General features: G+C 44.2%; 1 protein-coding gene across 11 annotated transcripts in view; it reads right to left on the reverse strand.

Annotated features, from left to right (window-relative positions):
- Positions 1 to 225: 225 nt before the first annotated feature.
- The window catches only part of LOC147013689 (zinc finger protein 385B-like), a 543756-nt gene continuing 528152 nt past the window's right edge, over positions 226 to 15829 (reverse strand). For 10 of the 11 annotated variants that reach the window (XM_085850825.1, XM_085850829.1, XM_085850824.1 and 7 more), the window contains 3 exons: positions 11720 to 11953; positions 10005 to 10100; positions 226 to 3349 (listed from right to left, as the gene is read on the reverse strand). In XM_085850825.1, the coding sequence (XP_085706951.1) occupies positions 3128 to 3349; positions 10005 to 10100; positions 11720 to 11953 (552 nt within the window). In that variant the 3' untranslated portion in view covers positions 226 to 3127. The remainder of the gene's footprint in view (positions 3350 to 10004; positions 10101 to 11719; positions 11954 to 15829) is intronic. The other variant, XM_085850831.1, reaches the window with a different exon arrangement.

Genomic DNA, 15829 nt, shown 5'->3' on the forward strand with positions numbered 1-15829 from the left:
GTCGAGTTGCAGTGGTCCTCTGATTTAAGCATGAATGCATTTTGGTGATGTTCTACAGATGGAATGAAATGGATTTACAGGCTTTTAGCAATGTGTGCAGCACATCGTGAAGTGTTGGGTCCATCGTGACATGTGATCATAAGTTTCACCTTTTGGGGTTGAAGGTTTTTAACAATGGACGAGTGGCACAACCAGTATGTTAGTGTTGGCAGCAATGATTTTGATTCTGATTTTCTCTCTGTCTGTCTGTCTGTCTGTCTGTCTGTCTGTCTGTCTGTCTGTCTGTCTGTCTCTCTCTCTCTCTCTCTCTCTCTCTCTCTCTCTCTCTCTCTCTCTCTCTCTCTCTCTCTCTCTCTCTCTCTCTCTCTCTCTCTCTCTCTCTCTCTCTCGTTCATGGATATCTACATTTGAATATATAAGAGAGACAAGAACTTTTGTAATGATGTCATGCATTCCACTGCATAACGTGATTACATCGTCATTTATAAGTAAGGATGATAGGAGAGAGAAAGGACAGCAGGTGAGAGTGTGAGGAGTAGCGTGAGAAGGGAAATAACCTTGAGAGAAGATTGGAGAAAGGGGATCCTGCAGTGTGCATGTGTGTAGCACATCATGGGAGAGCAATGGTGGTGGTGGTGGAGAAGGAGGAGAGGGTGCGTGTGTGAAGAGAGAGAGAGAGAGAGAGAGAGAGAGAGAGAGAGAGAGAGAGAGAGAGAGAGAGAGAGAGAGAGAGAGAGAGAGACAGAGACAGAGACAGAGACAGAGACAGAGACAGAGACAGAGACAGAGACAGAGACAGAGACAGAGACAGAGACAAAGACAGAGACAGAGACAGAGACAGAGACAGAGACAGAGACAGAGAGAGAGAGAGAGAGAGAGAGAGAGAGAGAGAGAGAGAGAGAGAGAGAGAGAGAAAGAGAGAGAGAGACAGAGACAGAGACAGAGACAGAGACAGAGACAGAGACAGAGAGAGAGAGAGAGAGAGAGAGAGAGAGAGAGAGAGAGAGAGAGAGAGAGAGAGAGAGAGAGAGAGAGAGAGAGAGAGAGAGACAACAACATCAGATGATGCCAACTCAAGTTATGGTCTGCAAAATTATTCTCAAAAGCACACGACCATTTGCTTGTTGAACCCCAAAAAAACCCAAAAAAGTGTATGTTTGTGTGTGTGTGTGTGTGTGTGTGTGCACATGTGTGAAGAGGGAAGAGTGTGTGTGTGTGTGTGTGTGTGTGTGTGTGTGTGAAGAGGGAAGAGGGTGTGTGTCTGTGTGTGTGTGTGTGTGTGTGTGTGTGTGTGTGTGTGTGTGTGTGTGTGTGTGTGTGAAGAGTGTATGTGTGTGTGTGCATTGTGAAGAGAGTGTGTGTGTGTGTGCACATGTGTGAAGACGGAAGAGGGTGGGTGTGTGTATGTGCGTGAAGAGGGTGTGTGTGCGTGTGAAGAGGGAAGAGGGTATGTGTGTGTGTGTGAAGAGGGAAGAGGGTATGTGTGTGTGAAGAGGGAAGAGGGTGTGTGTGTGTGTGTGTGTGTGTGTGTGTGTGTGTGTGTGTGTGTGTGTGTGCACATGTGTGAAGATGGAAGAGGGTGGGTGTGTATGTGCGTGAAGAGGGTGTGTGTGTGGTGTGTGTGTGTGCGTGTGAAGAGGGAAGAGGGTATGTGTGTGTGTGAAGAGGGAAGAGGGTGTGTGTGTGTGCATGTGAAGAGGGAAGAGGGTATGTGTGTGTGTGTGTGAAGAGGGAAGAGGGTGTGTGTGTGCGTGTGTGAAGAGTGTGTGTGTGTAAGTGTGTGTGAATAAGAAAAAACAAGTTATACTGTGTTTGTGTACGTCATAAAGATATTGTCCAAAATGAATCCCACCAAATAATTTTGAAGGTCTCAGTAATATTTACCGTTTTGAAAGCTCTCGTGGAATACCTCGTAATATTATTTATTTTCGAGTTGATTAAAAGAATTCCAGATGTCCAGATGATTAATGACAAAAGTGGAAGGTGCTTCCTGGTCACAGGTGAGGTGTGTTGCCAAAGTAATGAGCCATGTGTGCACAAAGGAAGAATCAGGTGAAGAGAAATAAAATTGAGAAAAGTAAGAAGAGAGAGGATAGGGAAGTAAATGGAGGATATTTAAAGCTCGAGGATAAGGGAGAGAAATGGGAAAGCGAAATGTGAATGAGCGGAGGGAGGGTAAACGGAGGAAAAGGTCAGAAGGGGGGAGTCCATGGACCCCGATAAGCTTGGATCTTTTTTCACTGCCAATCTGACCGAAACAGCATGGCGTATCTTATAAAACAAAACCCTAAAGTTCAACAGTGCACACCCAGCTTTAGTTATCTTTGGACGAATCCACAGTTGAAGGGAATAATTAATCTTTGCAATGAACGCACACACTGTAGTACACGTAGTGTGAAACCTTGTATGAATCTGCTCACACATTTTTCCTTCGAGATCAAATTCAAATCACACCCCTATAAGGAAAACATCACTTTGAAGGATGCCTCTGAAAAGAACATGGCGGCTGCAACAGATCTGAAAATGGCAAAAGCAAATGAGCACGTCGCACAACAAGGAACCGGACCCTCATGATAGGGGTGTAGCTTTTGGAAATTCACTTGCAAAATCTTCTTTCCACATGTCTTCTTCCTCTGTTCGAAATTTCCGTCATCACGACAAGGACTTTGTATCGAAACCTTTGGCTCTCACTCTCAGTCCACTTGCGCAGAAGCTCGGTGGGAAACTGCTGTGCTTGTCTGCGCCTGGAAGAGGCCATCGATGGAAATCCTTTAAGTTGCAAGGAGATTACCTTGCAAATCGTTGCTCGTACACCTTGAAATATTGAAACTCTGTGGACGACCGATGAGATGCTTGCATCCGTAAACAAAAAGACCCCTAGAACAAAGGAACAGGATTTGTTCCTGCGATGATGATGTATCGCTGATCTCTGAAATGCAATTTTTGGGGAACTCCACAGAAGACTTTGCTGGTTCATTTGTTTTGGAAAACATAGAGGAGGCGGAGTTGGCAAGCAGTTTAGGGATGTTTGTGGAATGTCTCTTTAGATGTCGGAGTCAGCTGTGAAAGTCGGCATTTAAGCAGAGAGATTAAGCAGGAGGAAAAGTCACACAGTTTTTAAGCACAATCAGTAAGGGGTGTAGAGGATTTGTCCATGAAGAGGTCGAATTGGGCCCGGTGCCGGCCGGAGCAAGGTCTGCACGAGGGTCGGGGCAGCCGGAAAGAAGGCGGCGGTCGTCGGCCGGAGAGCAAGAGCAGTGGGAGCAGCAGATGGCGTTGCGAGTAGTTGCGGTGAAAAAAAGCTCGTTCCAAGAGGCTTCAAGGGCTCGGTGGAATACGACAGCTTAGCCTGTGAAGGAAGAAAAGAGCAATTACATTATCACCCGTTTGTCTCATTTTCTGCCCAGTCCTCCGGCCCTGCGGAAAAATCAAGTCATGATTGTGCGTGCTATCCGTCGTGATGTGTGTTTATCACAACATGATTTTGTCGAAATGTGTTTCAGTAACGAGTTCACTCCGTTTCTCGCTCAATACGTGTTTTCGTTTGTTGCGATCAAAGGCGCCCTTATATCCGAGCCGCAATCTTTATCGACTTGTCGATGTTTGCCTCCTTTTCGTTTCCCTACTCCATAGGTGTGATTACTCGGCAATATTCACAATGACCGACCTTTTTCCATGTCAATAACACGTGCTGCCTCCCGAAAACACCATGGTGTCAAGAACGGTTCACAACCGTCTGATGAAGTTCAATATACACGTTTACCTGTCCTGATGGATTATATACCTGCCTTTGCTGAAGGAAAATGATATTTGATGAGCTAAAACTACAAGTAGAGGATTAGGAAGGCTTGCGTTTGAGTCTGCTCTGAATCTTCCCTTGTCGGAGCCAATTTTTAATCAAGACAACTCCTGCGACCTTTACAAGTCGAGAACTTATGAACTCACGGGTTAGTTCCAATCCAAGATGATCCTTTCATGAAACATGGCCTCAAAGGCTTCACAAGCCTCAAAGACATATTAACTTTTTCATTATTCCCTCAACGTCGAGCGATTATTCAGCTTACATGATACAATTGCTTGTGGACAGAGTTGCTACTGTACATAGACTTGTACAATTTACCAGACTCGGTGGTGTATTTGCTTCGAGTATCTGCTCTGAGTCTGGGAATTCGGTGATTTGAACCCTGGTTGAGTCATACCAAACATTTTAAAAGTGCTCGTGCTGCTTCCTTGCTTGACTCTCAGCATTTACAGGCTAGAACACGGGCAAACAATTCTGGGAAGGCAATCATAGCACATGCTTTGATTGGCGTACTGGTCACCTACGTTCAAGTTCCTCGTAAGGGAACATGTATTCTTCTTGTTCTTCATTATTATTATTATTATTATTATTATTATTATTATTATTATCTTGCCAAAACGAAGTTTTTGTAAGATATGTTAGTCAGCTTGTATGTTTTTTTTTTTTTTGGTTTGTCTGTAATCACGTATAAAAAATTCTGCAGAGCACAGTTATCATCGGAAATTTTTGTAACTTCGCATATCAGAGGCCTATAGAGGTCCCTTTCAGTGCACAAAATTTTGATGGTCAAGGTCAAAGGTCAAGGTCACTTTGTCGCAAATCAGGGGAGTCGACGAAACCCTTATTTTTTGAGTAATTTTGATCGGATCGTCTTCAAACTTCATGGGAATATAGTTCATGGTCTGGCGCTCAGCTGATTAATTTTTGGTGGCGATTGGCCTTGACCTTCATTGTTAGCGCCAAAGGTCAAACATATTTGACCCCAAGGTCAAATTTTCAAGTTTTAGGAACCATATCGTGTAGTACCTCAAATTGAACACCTCGATGAGTGCTTTCTAGATATGTCAATCTTGAGACATTATGACGTCATTTGGTGACGTTATGAGGCAAACGCATATTTTTCATGGTTACTCTGTAGAACGATTCTCATCGGAATCTCTCGTAGGCAGATATTCCTCAAGGAGTCGCTCCTGGTGGATAGCAGCTCTGTTCACCTCAGTGTGACCTTAAAGAAGTCACACGTGGTCACCTTTTGGCAAGATACGGATCACCCTGCGGGTGACATTGGTTTATTATTTTTTATTATTATGACGTTTTTGTTATGGCAACAATAAAAACTGTAATTATGGTATAAGCTGATGCACAGTTCTGGTTCAACGTGCTTGTATTGCATTAACCACAATGCCATGCAGTGATTTTAGGTAAAAGCAAAATAATGAAATTCCTTCCACAACGGTAAAAACACTCTTTAAGGAGTTTGAATCCCTTGCTTCGTCACATCCCATCTGATGAGTATCAACACACAAAACTTCCAAGTATTGATATAAAACTGAGCAGGCGGAAGCGGTTAACCTGTTATTGTAATATTCCTGAGCAACTATTCCATAACGAGGAAATTATTTAATCACATCACATCACATTAGGTGTGTAGGATTGTCGGTATTCCTGTAGATTTCCCGGTTTTCACGATGTAGATCGAGTCCAACTTGACTGCATCAAAAACTTTTCTGCACCTACACTATAACTTAAAAAGGACTTTTATGAAAGTAGAAATCTCTGACTGCACAACAAGCAAGACCAAACAGGCACGACCAAAAAGAAAAGACCAAACAGACAAGAACAAACAGGCAAGAATAAACGGGCAAGACCAAACAGACGAGACCAAACGGAGAAGACCAAACAGACAAGACCAAATAGAAAAGACCAAATAGATAAGATCAAACGGGCAACACCAAACAGACAAGACCAAATAGACACGATCAAACGGGCAAAACCAAACAGACAAGATGAAATAGACATGATCAAACGGGCAAGACCAAAAATGGGCAAGACCAAACGGGCAAGACCAAACGGACAAGACCAAACAGACAAGACCAATTAGACAAGTTCAAATGGGAAAAACCAAATGGGCAAGTACCAAAAACAGGCAAGACCAAAAACAGACAAGGCCAAACAGGCAAGACCAAACAGGCAAGACCAAACGGGCAAGACCAAACGGGCAAGACCAAACGGTCAAGACCAAATGGGCAAGACCAAAAACGGGCAAAATCAAACAGGCAAGACCAAACAGGCAAGACCAAATGGACAAGACCAAAAACGGGTAAGACCAAACAGGCAAGACCAAAAACGGGCAAGACCAAAAATGGGCAAGACCAAACGGGCAGGAACAAACGGGAAAGACCAAACAGGAAAGAATAAACAGGCAAGAACAAACAGACAAGACCAAACGGGCAAGAACAAACAGACAAGACCAAACGGGCAAGACCAAACAGGCAAGACCAAACAGACAAGAACAAACAGACAAGACCAAATAAACAAGACCAAAAACGGGCAAGACCAAACAGACAAGACCAAACAGACAAGATCAAACAGACAAGACCAAACAAGCAAGACCAAACAGGCACGACCAAACAAGCAAGACCAAACAGGCAAGAATAAACAGGCAAGAACAAACTGACAAGACCAAATGGGCAAGACCAAATAGACAAGATCAAACAGGCAAAACCAAAAGGGCAAGACCAAAAACGGGCAAGACCAAAAATGGGCAAGACCAAAAATGGGCAAGACCAAACGGGCAAGACCAAACGGGCAAGACCAAACAGACAAGACCAAACAGGCAAGACCAAATGGGCAAGACCAAACAGACAAGACCAAACAGACAAGACCAAACAGGCAAGACCAAATGGGCAAGACCAAAAACGGGCAAGACCAAACAGACAAGATCAAACAGACAAGATCAAACAGACAAGACCAAACAAGCAAGACCAAACAGGCATGACCAAACAAGCAAGACCAAATAGACAAGATCAAACGGGCACAACCAAAAGGGCAAGACCAAAAACGGTCAAGACCAAAAATGGGCAAGACCAAACGGGCAAAACCAAACGGGCAAGACCAAACAGACAAGACCAAACAGGTAAGACAAAATGGGCAAGACCAAACAGACAAGACCAAACAGGCAAGCCCAAACAGACAAGACCAAATAGACAAGACCAAACGGGAAAAACCAAAAGGACAAGACCAAACGGACAAGACCAAATAGATAAGATCAAACGGGCAAGACCAAACAGACAAGACCAAACAGACAAGACCAAACAGACAAGATCAAACAGACAAGACCAAACAGACAAGACCAAACAGACACGATCAAAGAGACAAAATCAAACGGACAAGACCAAACAGCCAAGACCAAACAGACAAGATCAAACAGACAAGACCAAACAGACAAGATCAAACAGACAAGACCAAACAGACAAGATCAAACAGACAAGACCAAACAGACAAGACCAAACAGACAAGATCAAATGGGAAAAACCAAAAGGACAAGACCAAACGGACAAGACCAAAAACGGACAAGACCAAACAGGCAAGACCAAAAAAGGGCAAGACCAAACGGACCAGACCAAACGGGCAAGACCAAACGGGCAAGCCCAAACAGACAAGACCAAACAAGCAAGACCAAACAGGCACGACCAAACAAGCAAGACCAAATAGACAAGATCAAACGGGCAAAACCAAAAGGGCAAGACCAAAAACGGTCAAGACCAAAAATGCGCAAGACCAAACGGGCAAAACCAAACGGGCAAGACCAAACAGACAAGACCAAACAGGTAAGACAAAATGGGCAAGACCAAACAGACAAGACCAAACAGGCAAGCCCAAACAGACAAGACCAAATAGACAAGACCAAACGGGAAAAACCAAAAGGACAAGACCAAACGGACAAGACCAAATAGATAAGATCAAACGGGCAAGACCAAACAGACAAGACCAAACAGACAAGACCAAACAGACAAGATCAAACAGACAAGACCAAACAGACAAGACCAAACAGACACGATCAAAGAGACAAGATCAAACGGGCAAGACCAAACAGACAAGACCAAACAGACAAGATCAAACCGACAAGACCAAACAGACAAGACCAAACAGACAAGACCAAACAGACAAGACCAAACAGACATGATCAAAGAGACAAAATCAAACAGACAAGACCAAACAGACATGATCAAAGAGACAAAATCAAACGGACAAGACCAAACAGCCAAGACCAAACAGACAAGATCAAACAGACAAGACCAAACAGACAAGATCAAACAGACAAGACCAAACAGACAAGATCAAACAGACAAGACCAAACAGACAAGACCAAACAGACAAGATCAAATGGGAAAAACCAAAAGGACAAGACCAAACGGACAAGACCAAAAACGGACAAGACCAAACAGGCAAGACCAAAAAAGGGCAAGACCAAACGGACCAGACCAAACGGGCAAGACCAAACGGGCAAGCCCAAACAGACAAGACCAAATGGGCAAGAACAAATGGGCAAGACCAAACAGACAAGACCAAGCAGACAAGACCAAAAATGGGCAAGACCAAACAGGCAAGGACAAACAGGCAAGACCAAACAGGCAACACCAAATGGGCAAGAATAAACAGGCAAGAACAAACGGGCAAGACCAAAAAGACAAGACCAAACAGACAAGAACAAACAGACAAGACCAAACAGACAAGACCAAATCGACAATATCAAATGGGCAAGACCAAACAGACAAGACCAAACAGGCAAGATCAAGAACAACAGGATGAAAAAAAGAGCTAAACAATAAAGAAAATGCCAAAAAAAAAAAAAACATTCCAGAGAACCAACACAGCTGTACCTTGTACATAAAAATATGAAAAATAATCAATGGAGGATACAAAGATATTTAGAGCAAAACCAGCGGCCATGAAAAGCCCTTGAAAACAACACAACAAACAGTTTGTTGTGCTTCTTACCCCCTCAGACCTAACGTTTGCGCATTAAATCGTTCGTCCAGTGAGCGTAAGATTTGTGACCCGAGCCCGAGGTTTTGAAGCCTCTCTCGCTGTGCCGCTTGCTTGTAAATCCCAGTCCTCTGTTAATCCGCCGCTTTAGCAACGGGTAGCAGGCCCCATAGGGATGGTTGCCGCACCTGCCTGGCCTTGCTGGATATTAACCCGCTAAGCCTGCCGTGCTTCGTTTCAACCCGCCGAGCGAACCATCAATGGTCACCACAAGGCCACTCCACAGAGATGGCACGATAGATGGGTGCAAATGGTACACACTTGTCACACTCCTTGACCGACGCCATCTGTTGTGAGGTATACCAAACTATCATAACCCGCCATTTTGTTTTTTTTTCTTTGTTGTCTCTCGTGGATACGTTTTGTGAAATTCTTATCAATGAAGATGAACATTCGTCCTGCTGTTGGGTTTGGCGAATAAAAATGATTTGAAGTCGGAGCACGGTGGTGAGTTTTGGGCGATTCGGTCATATGTGTACATCAAGATGGAGATGTAAATTGAATAGCAGAGGCAAGACGTGATTGGAACGGTATCATAATTGTGGTGTTGGTCTAGGCCACAAAGGTTGTTTGCTTGAGTCCCATCGGAGTGGCATTGTAATTTAATTTATGATGAATTCCAGTTGTTTGAGCTACTACAAGTGAAAATTTTCACTTGTTCCAAAAACCCAAGTGGCTCCCTAATGACCTTTAGCACAAGAAATACTCCATCCCCAAACAGTCTAGCCTACCTGTAAATGTGGTTCAACTTTGTGTTGCTCGGTCCAAGGGTGTACATCAATGTGTTTCACGTCGTAGTTTGAGAGTACACGTAGTGAATTACAGAATGATATGACACCAATGTCACGGTACTTAATAAAACCTTGTACCAAAGCAGAAATGGAACAAAATTTTATGCCCAGCACTGGGAATTTGCTCGATGAAATCACAAAGGAAGGAGATTACATCACAAAATGTAGATTGGTGCCCTTAATATAAATGATTGCTTCAATAAATGCTGAGATGCCATTACTACAGAAAATCGTGCCATTGTACAGACATCTCAATTAGTGCAAAGAATACATCACAAAAGATATGCAACGAATGAGATCATGTGGATGACATGACAAAAGGAATGACACAATAAGGAGAGAATGTCAAAAGAGTAACTCACGCAGCTTTGCGGGATGGTCGCCGGGTGTGCCATCGGTGCAAAAATATATCCACCATTGAGAGTTTGTGCTAAACTTTTGGGGAAAGAGATCTTGGTCTGTCAGGATAAGAAGCAAGAGGGGGAAGGAAAAAAAAACTTGATTACACTAAAGATCATTACAACGAGTGTGTAAGACATCTTATGATAATGATATGATCGCCGACAGAGCATGCAGTCATGCAAGGAGGCCATGTTGAGCAAGTCAGAAGGGCTATTGGCAGCATTTTACACGACATTAATGGCAACATCAACAAGGCCCAGGCTGCGACGAGACCCCACACACACCTCGACACCAAAGCCAATGTGAAGGAAGGGCAAATGATCAAGACAAGCAAGCACCGTTAGCCTGTGCCTCACCGACATGCCCTTCCTGCCTGTTTAGTATCAACACTTGGCACCTTTCCCAGGCTAGTGTGGCCAAGATTAACCAAAGCTAGTCTCTGCTAGCTCCCGAGAGTATTCATCGCACAAGGATTCATTAGGCGGGGAGTTGAGATGAGAATAGTGGGGGGGGTGGGGTTGGGGGAAAGGAGGTAGAAACTGCAGAGGTTGAACCTTTTCTCATTCTATCGGAACAATGAATTGTGGGTTTCAAGGCGAGCTTTACCATCGTTCTCTCACCTTGCTAAATGGACTAAGTAACGATTGGGGCTTTCTCTTGGCAGGCCCAATATCACGCACTCTATTACGTGTTAAGTTGTCTTTGTCTCAGTTGTGACCTCGGTACTCTCAGCTCCTGTCACTGTTAGATCATTTAATATGTCTGTGTCAATCCGACGGTTCCATTCCCTTTGTAGGGGAGGAAATGCCCTTCTTTGTGGAGTGAAAAAGTCGTTTTATTCTCCGGATGCTCAGATCCAAGTCATCCATTGACGGCAAGCCCTTTCAACTAGGCCTGTTGGTTGTCATCGTGTTTAAATATGGATGCCCTGACCCACATATTGGTGATATTTCTGTTATCGCATTTCATACCATCTTTTCAATTTCTTTTTTTTCTCTCATACGCATGCGTTTGTTTCGGATCTATACTTTGTTCAGCGCAGTGCGGTAAATTATTCCGCAGTAATTGTGTTTGGCCTTCTGGTTCACGGCACGGGGGTTTTTCTCCATCACAAAAAGGACATTTTCATTGAAGGTTTCACAAGATAAGATTGTAATTTGCGGGATAAAAAGGCGACATTATTTTTGTTTATTTCGTCTGATCTCGGTTTGAGTATAAAAAGATGTTCATGTTTTATTTTTGGTATACTTAGGCCCAATACAAAGAGATTAGTATTCGTGCTTCGGACAATAAAATCACGTTATTTCAGCAAGGCCGCTCACCTTTGAGTAATCCTTTTAAACCCCGTTCACGGGTCACCGTATGAGTCGCGATTTTATGAAGTCACTGACAAAATACCGATTATCTGATTTCCTTGAGATGTTTGTGCAAATAAACATGCATGGTGGCGCACCCGTTGCGCCTGCCAGGCCGTAGGGCCATTCCTCAACCTGCCTCGGTTAATCCCACTTAATTATGTTTGCCATTGGGCCGGTAAGCTGGCTCAGGGTGTGCGATGAGGTGGGCCGAGCAAACATTTAACCGTGCTCAGTTAAGCAGCCAACGATGAACACCATAGCATAGGCTAAGGGGAAGTTCCATTTGCTTTGGCGCGATGCCCGGTGCTTTAAATCACCTTTCGCCGATGGTTTACTTGGCTGCGGAGATCACCAAGCCGAAGAAAGTGTCTCGTCTGATCAGTAGGACCTCGAGGTCTAATCACTGAGAGACCAGCTTCTCCTGTGTGAGTTTTGTGATCCAAGTGGTGGCTCCTGTTCTGTTCAGAGCTTCCTTGCATGAGATGAAATGTTGATAATGCATCTTGTCCTACCGTTGTTATAAATTTGTTGCCTTTGAGGATCTTTGCACTCTGAAGGATGGAGCAGAAAGAAATCTGTGCTGAAATGTTTTCCGATGCAGAATAATGCCAGTTTCTTTTAGAATGATCAACATAGAAACAATTTCATCATGTAAGTGTCACGCAAAGCAAGAGCGAGCTGTTCGTATGAAACCGAAAAGTATGGAAAGTTTTAGTCTTTTTTTTTTTCTTTTTAATGTCTATGTCAGTCCTAAAGTTTTTTTTAACATACCCCAGGTGGAAGTGTTCTCACCCCTCATGCATTGAGGTTGAACCCGAGTCCATTTTCAAGCACCTATCTGAGCACAAGGGTTTACGGGTGATTGTCTTGTCATGAATAATCACTAAAGTCAAGAAGTGCTCGTGATTCCCAAATACAATTGAACAGGTCGTCGATCAAACCAAATGTTGAACCACAATAACTGTAGTATTATTCATTGAATGAAAATGCACAAAAAGTTGACAATTTCAAAGGAACACATCACACACGTGCACACCTGACGAGGCTCAGGTACTGAGTGTGAGAAATTGCCAAGGTGTCCTGCTCTCACACAGGTAGTCGTACACATCGTACATTAAGATTGTTCGATATTTCATGCAAAAACCTCAGTGTAGTACGACGTCGCATACGGCGCATGCACATGACTCGTGTTGCTGTGGAAATGCCCCATTACATTCATATACGAGCTTTACTGTGTCTATCATTGATCAGTTATACGCACATTGTGACCGATCACATCCAGGAATCACCACCCACCCTGCCGCATGGTTCATTACAAGAAATTAAATTTGGAATGTACCATTCAAAGTCTTGATTGATAATTTTTGGGGTGTGAGGCATGCTCATGGACCCCCTCACAGGTTGACACACTTCGCTTATCGATTGGCTGTCTCAGACTCAGTCTTTGGGGGGAGGGGGAAGGGGAAAGACTTGAAAGGTCTGCACATATTTTACTCTCAACTTTGGCATTACCATGTAATGTTTGAATGAAATGCTCAGGATAACCGTCAAAATGTCAACGGTAAGAGGAATATTGCTGCAGGTACATATTGGAGCACACGGTAAATAAATGAAAATAAGTAATAAAAAGGGGAGCGGGTGGGTGAGGGTGGTGTTTTCTTTCCTTAGTGATACAAAACAAGAGCAGAATGAAAGGATGCCATGGGACGATCAGAACAAAACAATACCGTGTGGTCTTGCTGGCAAACGAGGGAATGCACACTGGCCGAATGGATACACAACATGTAACCCCTACCTACCTGATCACGTACTGAGTGATATGCACATTTCCAACCTCACACCCTGAATGTACCTATCCAAATCCAAATCAAACTGTCACCCTGTCCCTAAATATACTACACTCCTTGGCAGGATGTTCCTGTTCTATTTCTGTTTCACTTTCAAAGTGTGTTCCTTTGTATCATCGCTCCCCAGGTGAAGTAATTCACTCAAACGTTTACTTTCAAAACCCTTCCACTCCATTATTGGTGTACATATTTAGAAAATGCCGAGGTGCAGAGGAGCCATTGTCACGTTGAGGTCACATCACCAAGACACAATTCCCATTTTTGTGTGTCTCAATGACCCACGTACTCATGAGACATCCAATAAAAAGGAATTGTGAAAATGCATAATTGTTACCAACATTTACCTCCATGCAAAGCAGCAGAGCTTGTGTTTCTTGCTTCCTCCCTGGCACCTGCAAGTTAATGACGACACTCCCAAGTTGACTCCAGATGTGTCTCTCCAGTTCACTTCACCTCTTTCCATCCCCTCCACCCCCCTCGTCAGCACACCCCCTCAAAGTTTCTTGTCCTCTCTTTCTGCATCCCACCTCATCCCACCCGCTCAATGCTTCCCTCTCACCGCACCCATTCAAACCTGCTCACTCAAAGCATCCCCCTCAACCTGCCCCCACAAAGTCCCACCCCCACTCACCTGTCCAGCATGCTCCCAATACCTCCTCTTCTGTGCCTAACTGTGTGGATGTTAAACATCTGAGGTCTCCACTCCAACCTGACATCTCTCAATCAAGGCCGTTGCTGATAAACCGGACATCATCTGTTTAACAGAATCCTTCCTCCCGAAGGATGTCCCTGACTCTTTAGTGTCTCTCCCCTGTTCATGTCTCCTCCGATTTCATAAACCTGAACCATACCCTGGCGGTGGAGTTGCACTTTACAACAACAAACACAATTTATCACTGCCCTTATGCTGATCTTACACCTCCCAACGCCAAGGGTATCTTTGGCTGCAACTTCCCACCTCATGTTTGTCTCTGAGTTATATCGTCCACCAAATAGTGACAACTCCACCTATCTCTCTCTCTCTCTATCTCTCTCTCTCTCTCTCTCTCTCTCTCTCTCTCTCTCTCTCTCTCTCTCTCTCTCTCTCTCTCTCTCTCTCTCTCTCTCTCTCTCTCTCTCTCTCTCTCTCTCTCTCTCTCTCTCTCTCTCTCTCTCTCACATGGAAAAAACTTTTAATCACTCATCCCAAATCTCTTCCTCATATGTTGTGATCTCAGTGTTCACCCTGCAAATTGGCTGTGTGTTGGTACCTCTCTCACTAGGCATGGCAATCCATGGGACTGAATCAATCTGAGAATTTTCCAACCCAGATTTCTCCCAATGGCAAATCCTCCCTTCTGGACTTGGTGATGACGAACTTCCATACAAATGTCTCCTGCTCTTCCTCGACTCCAATTGGTTCATCTGATCATATGCTTGGGAAAGTCAACATCTCTCTGGCTTTTCTCAGAGCTGCCTCAGTGCCGGCAAATCTGGCAGTTCTGCAAGTAGCGATCCCTCTTCACGACTGGTCTGCCTCCCATATGTACCGCCCTTGATATAAATTCAGCCTGGAAATTCTTGCACAGGAACCTGCTCTCTCTCATGCACAGATTAATCTCATCTCATCTTGAGTTATCCTACCCTTCTTCCCACCCATGGTACACTGAATCCTGTGGTGAAGCTGAAACAACTTTTCTTCCTGAAAAGGAAACCTGACCTCCCTTGGCACGTACAAAGTACTTTCCTTGACACACCTGAACTCTGATTCACTGGCAAGGCCTTCATCTGCAGGCTGATGGAGTCATGCTTTCCCCTCTGGGCAGGCGCCCTTCCTCACACCTTGCTCAGCATGACAACGTGGAAACCAACACTTTCAAGATTATTAGAATCTCCCGCGATGAAACTGAGTCTATGGGCCAATCACTTCGCCATTGCAGACAGATTGGTGGTCTCTTTGTCTTTTACCGCCGCCTTTCTGGTCTTGCACCCTCTGCTCTTTGTGAGCATTGTACCCCCAAAGTATCTGCAGGACACACATGGTCCACCATCAACCACCTTCTGGAGAAACTCTCAAAATCCAGAATCACTGCTCACCTCCACTCCTTTGTTCCTCCTTTTCCCCACCTGTGGAACCAACTTCCTCATTCTCTTCAATCTCATTCTTCCCTCCAGGTCTTCAAGACAGCTGTGCACCACCATCTGAGATCATCGCAAACCCAAAACATTGATCTTTTCAACCTCCGTTAACCCCCTCTCCATCCAAATTTCCAGTTTTTCCTTCCTGAGATTTTCCTTCTATATCCATGTTGTCCAATTTCTTACTTCTCATTGCCCCTCACACCCATTGTTTATCTAAGTCTCCCTCTATCTTAGCCTTCAACTTTGCTGTTGGTGTTCCCCCCTCTCTCTGCTGTTCTTTTTGTTATGTGGCATCCTGATCCATTCATTATTCTCGGTCTTCCACGAGCCTTGACTTTGCATATAAAAAAGGAGCACTGAATGTGTTTCTTGAAGTGGTGTTCACGTCGACAGTGCTATCAAAGGCTGGCACGTAGACGCGTTGCTCAGTCTGAGTGTACAAAATCATCCTTTGGACCG

This window comes from Eptatretus burgeri, chromosome 13 (genome assembly GCF_056783735.1).
Source record: "Eptatretus burgeri isolate ZD-2024b chromosome 13, Ebu_testis_v1, whole genome shotgun sequence".
Taxonomy (NCBI): domain Eukaryota; kingdom Metazoa; phylum Chordata; class Myxini; order Myxiniformes; family Myxinidae; genus Eptatretus; species Eptatretus burgeri.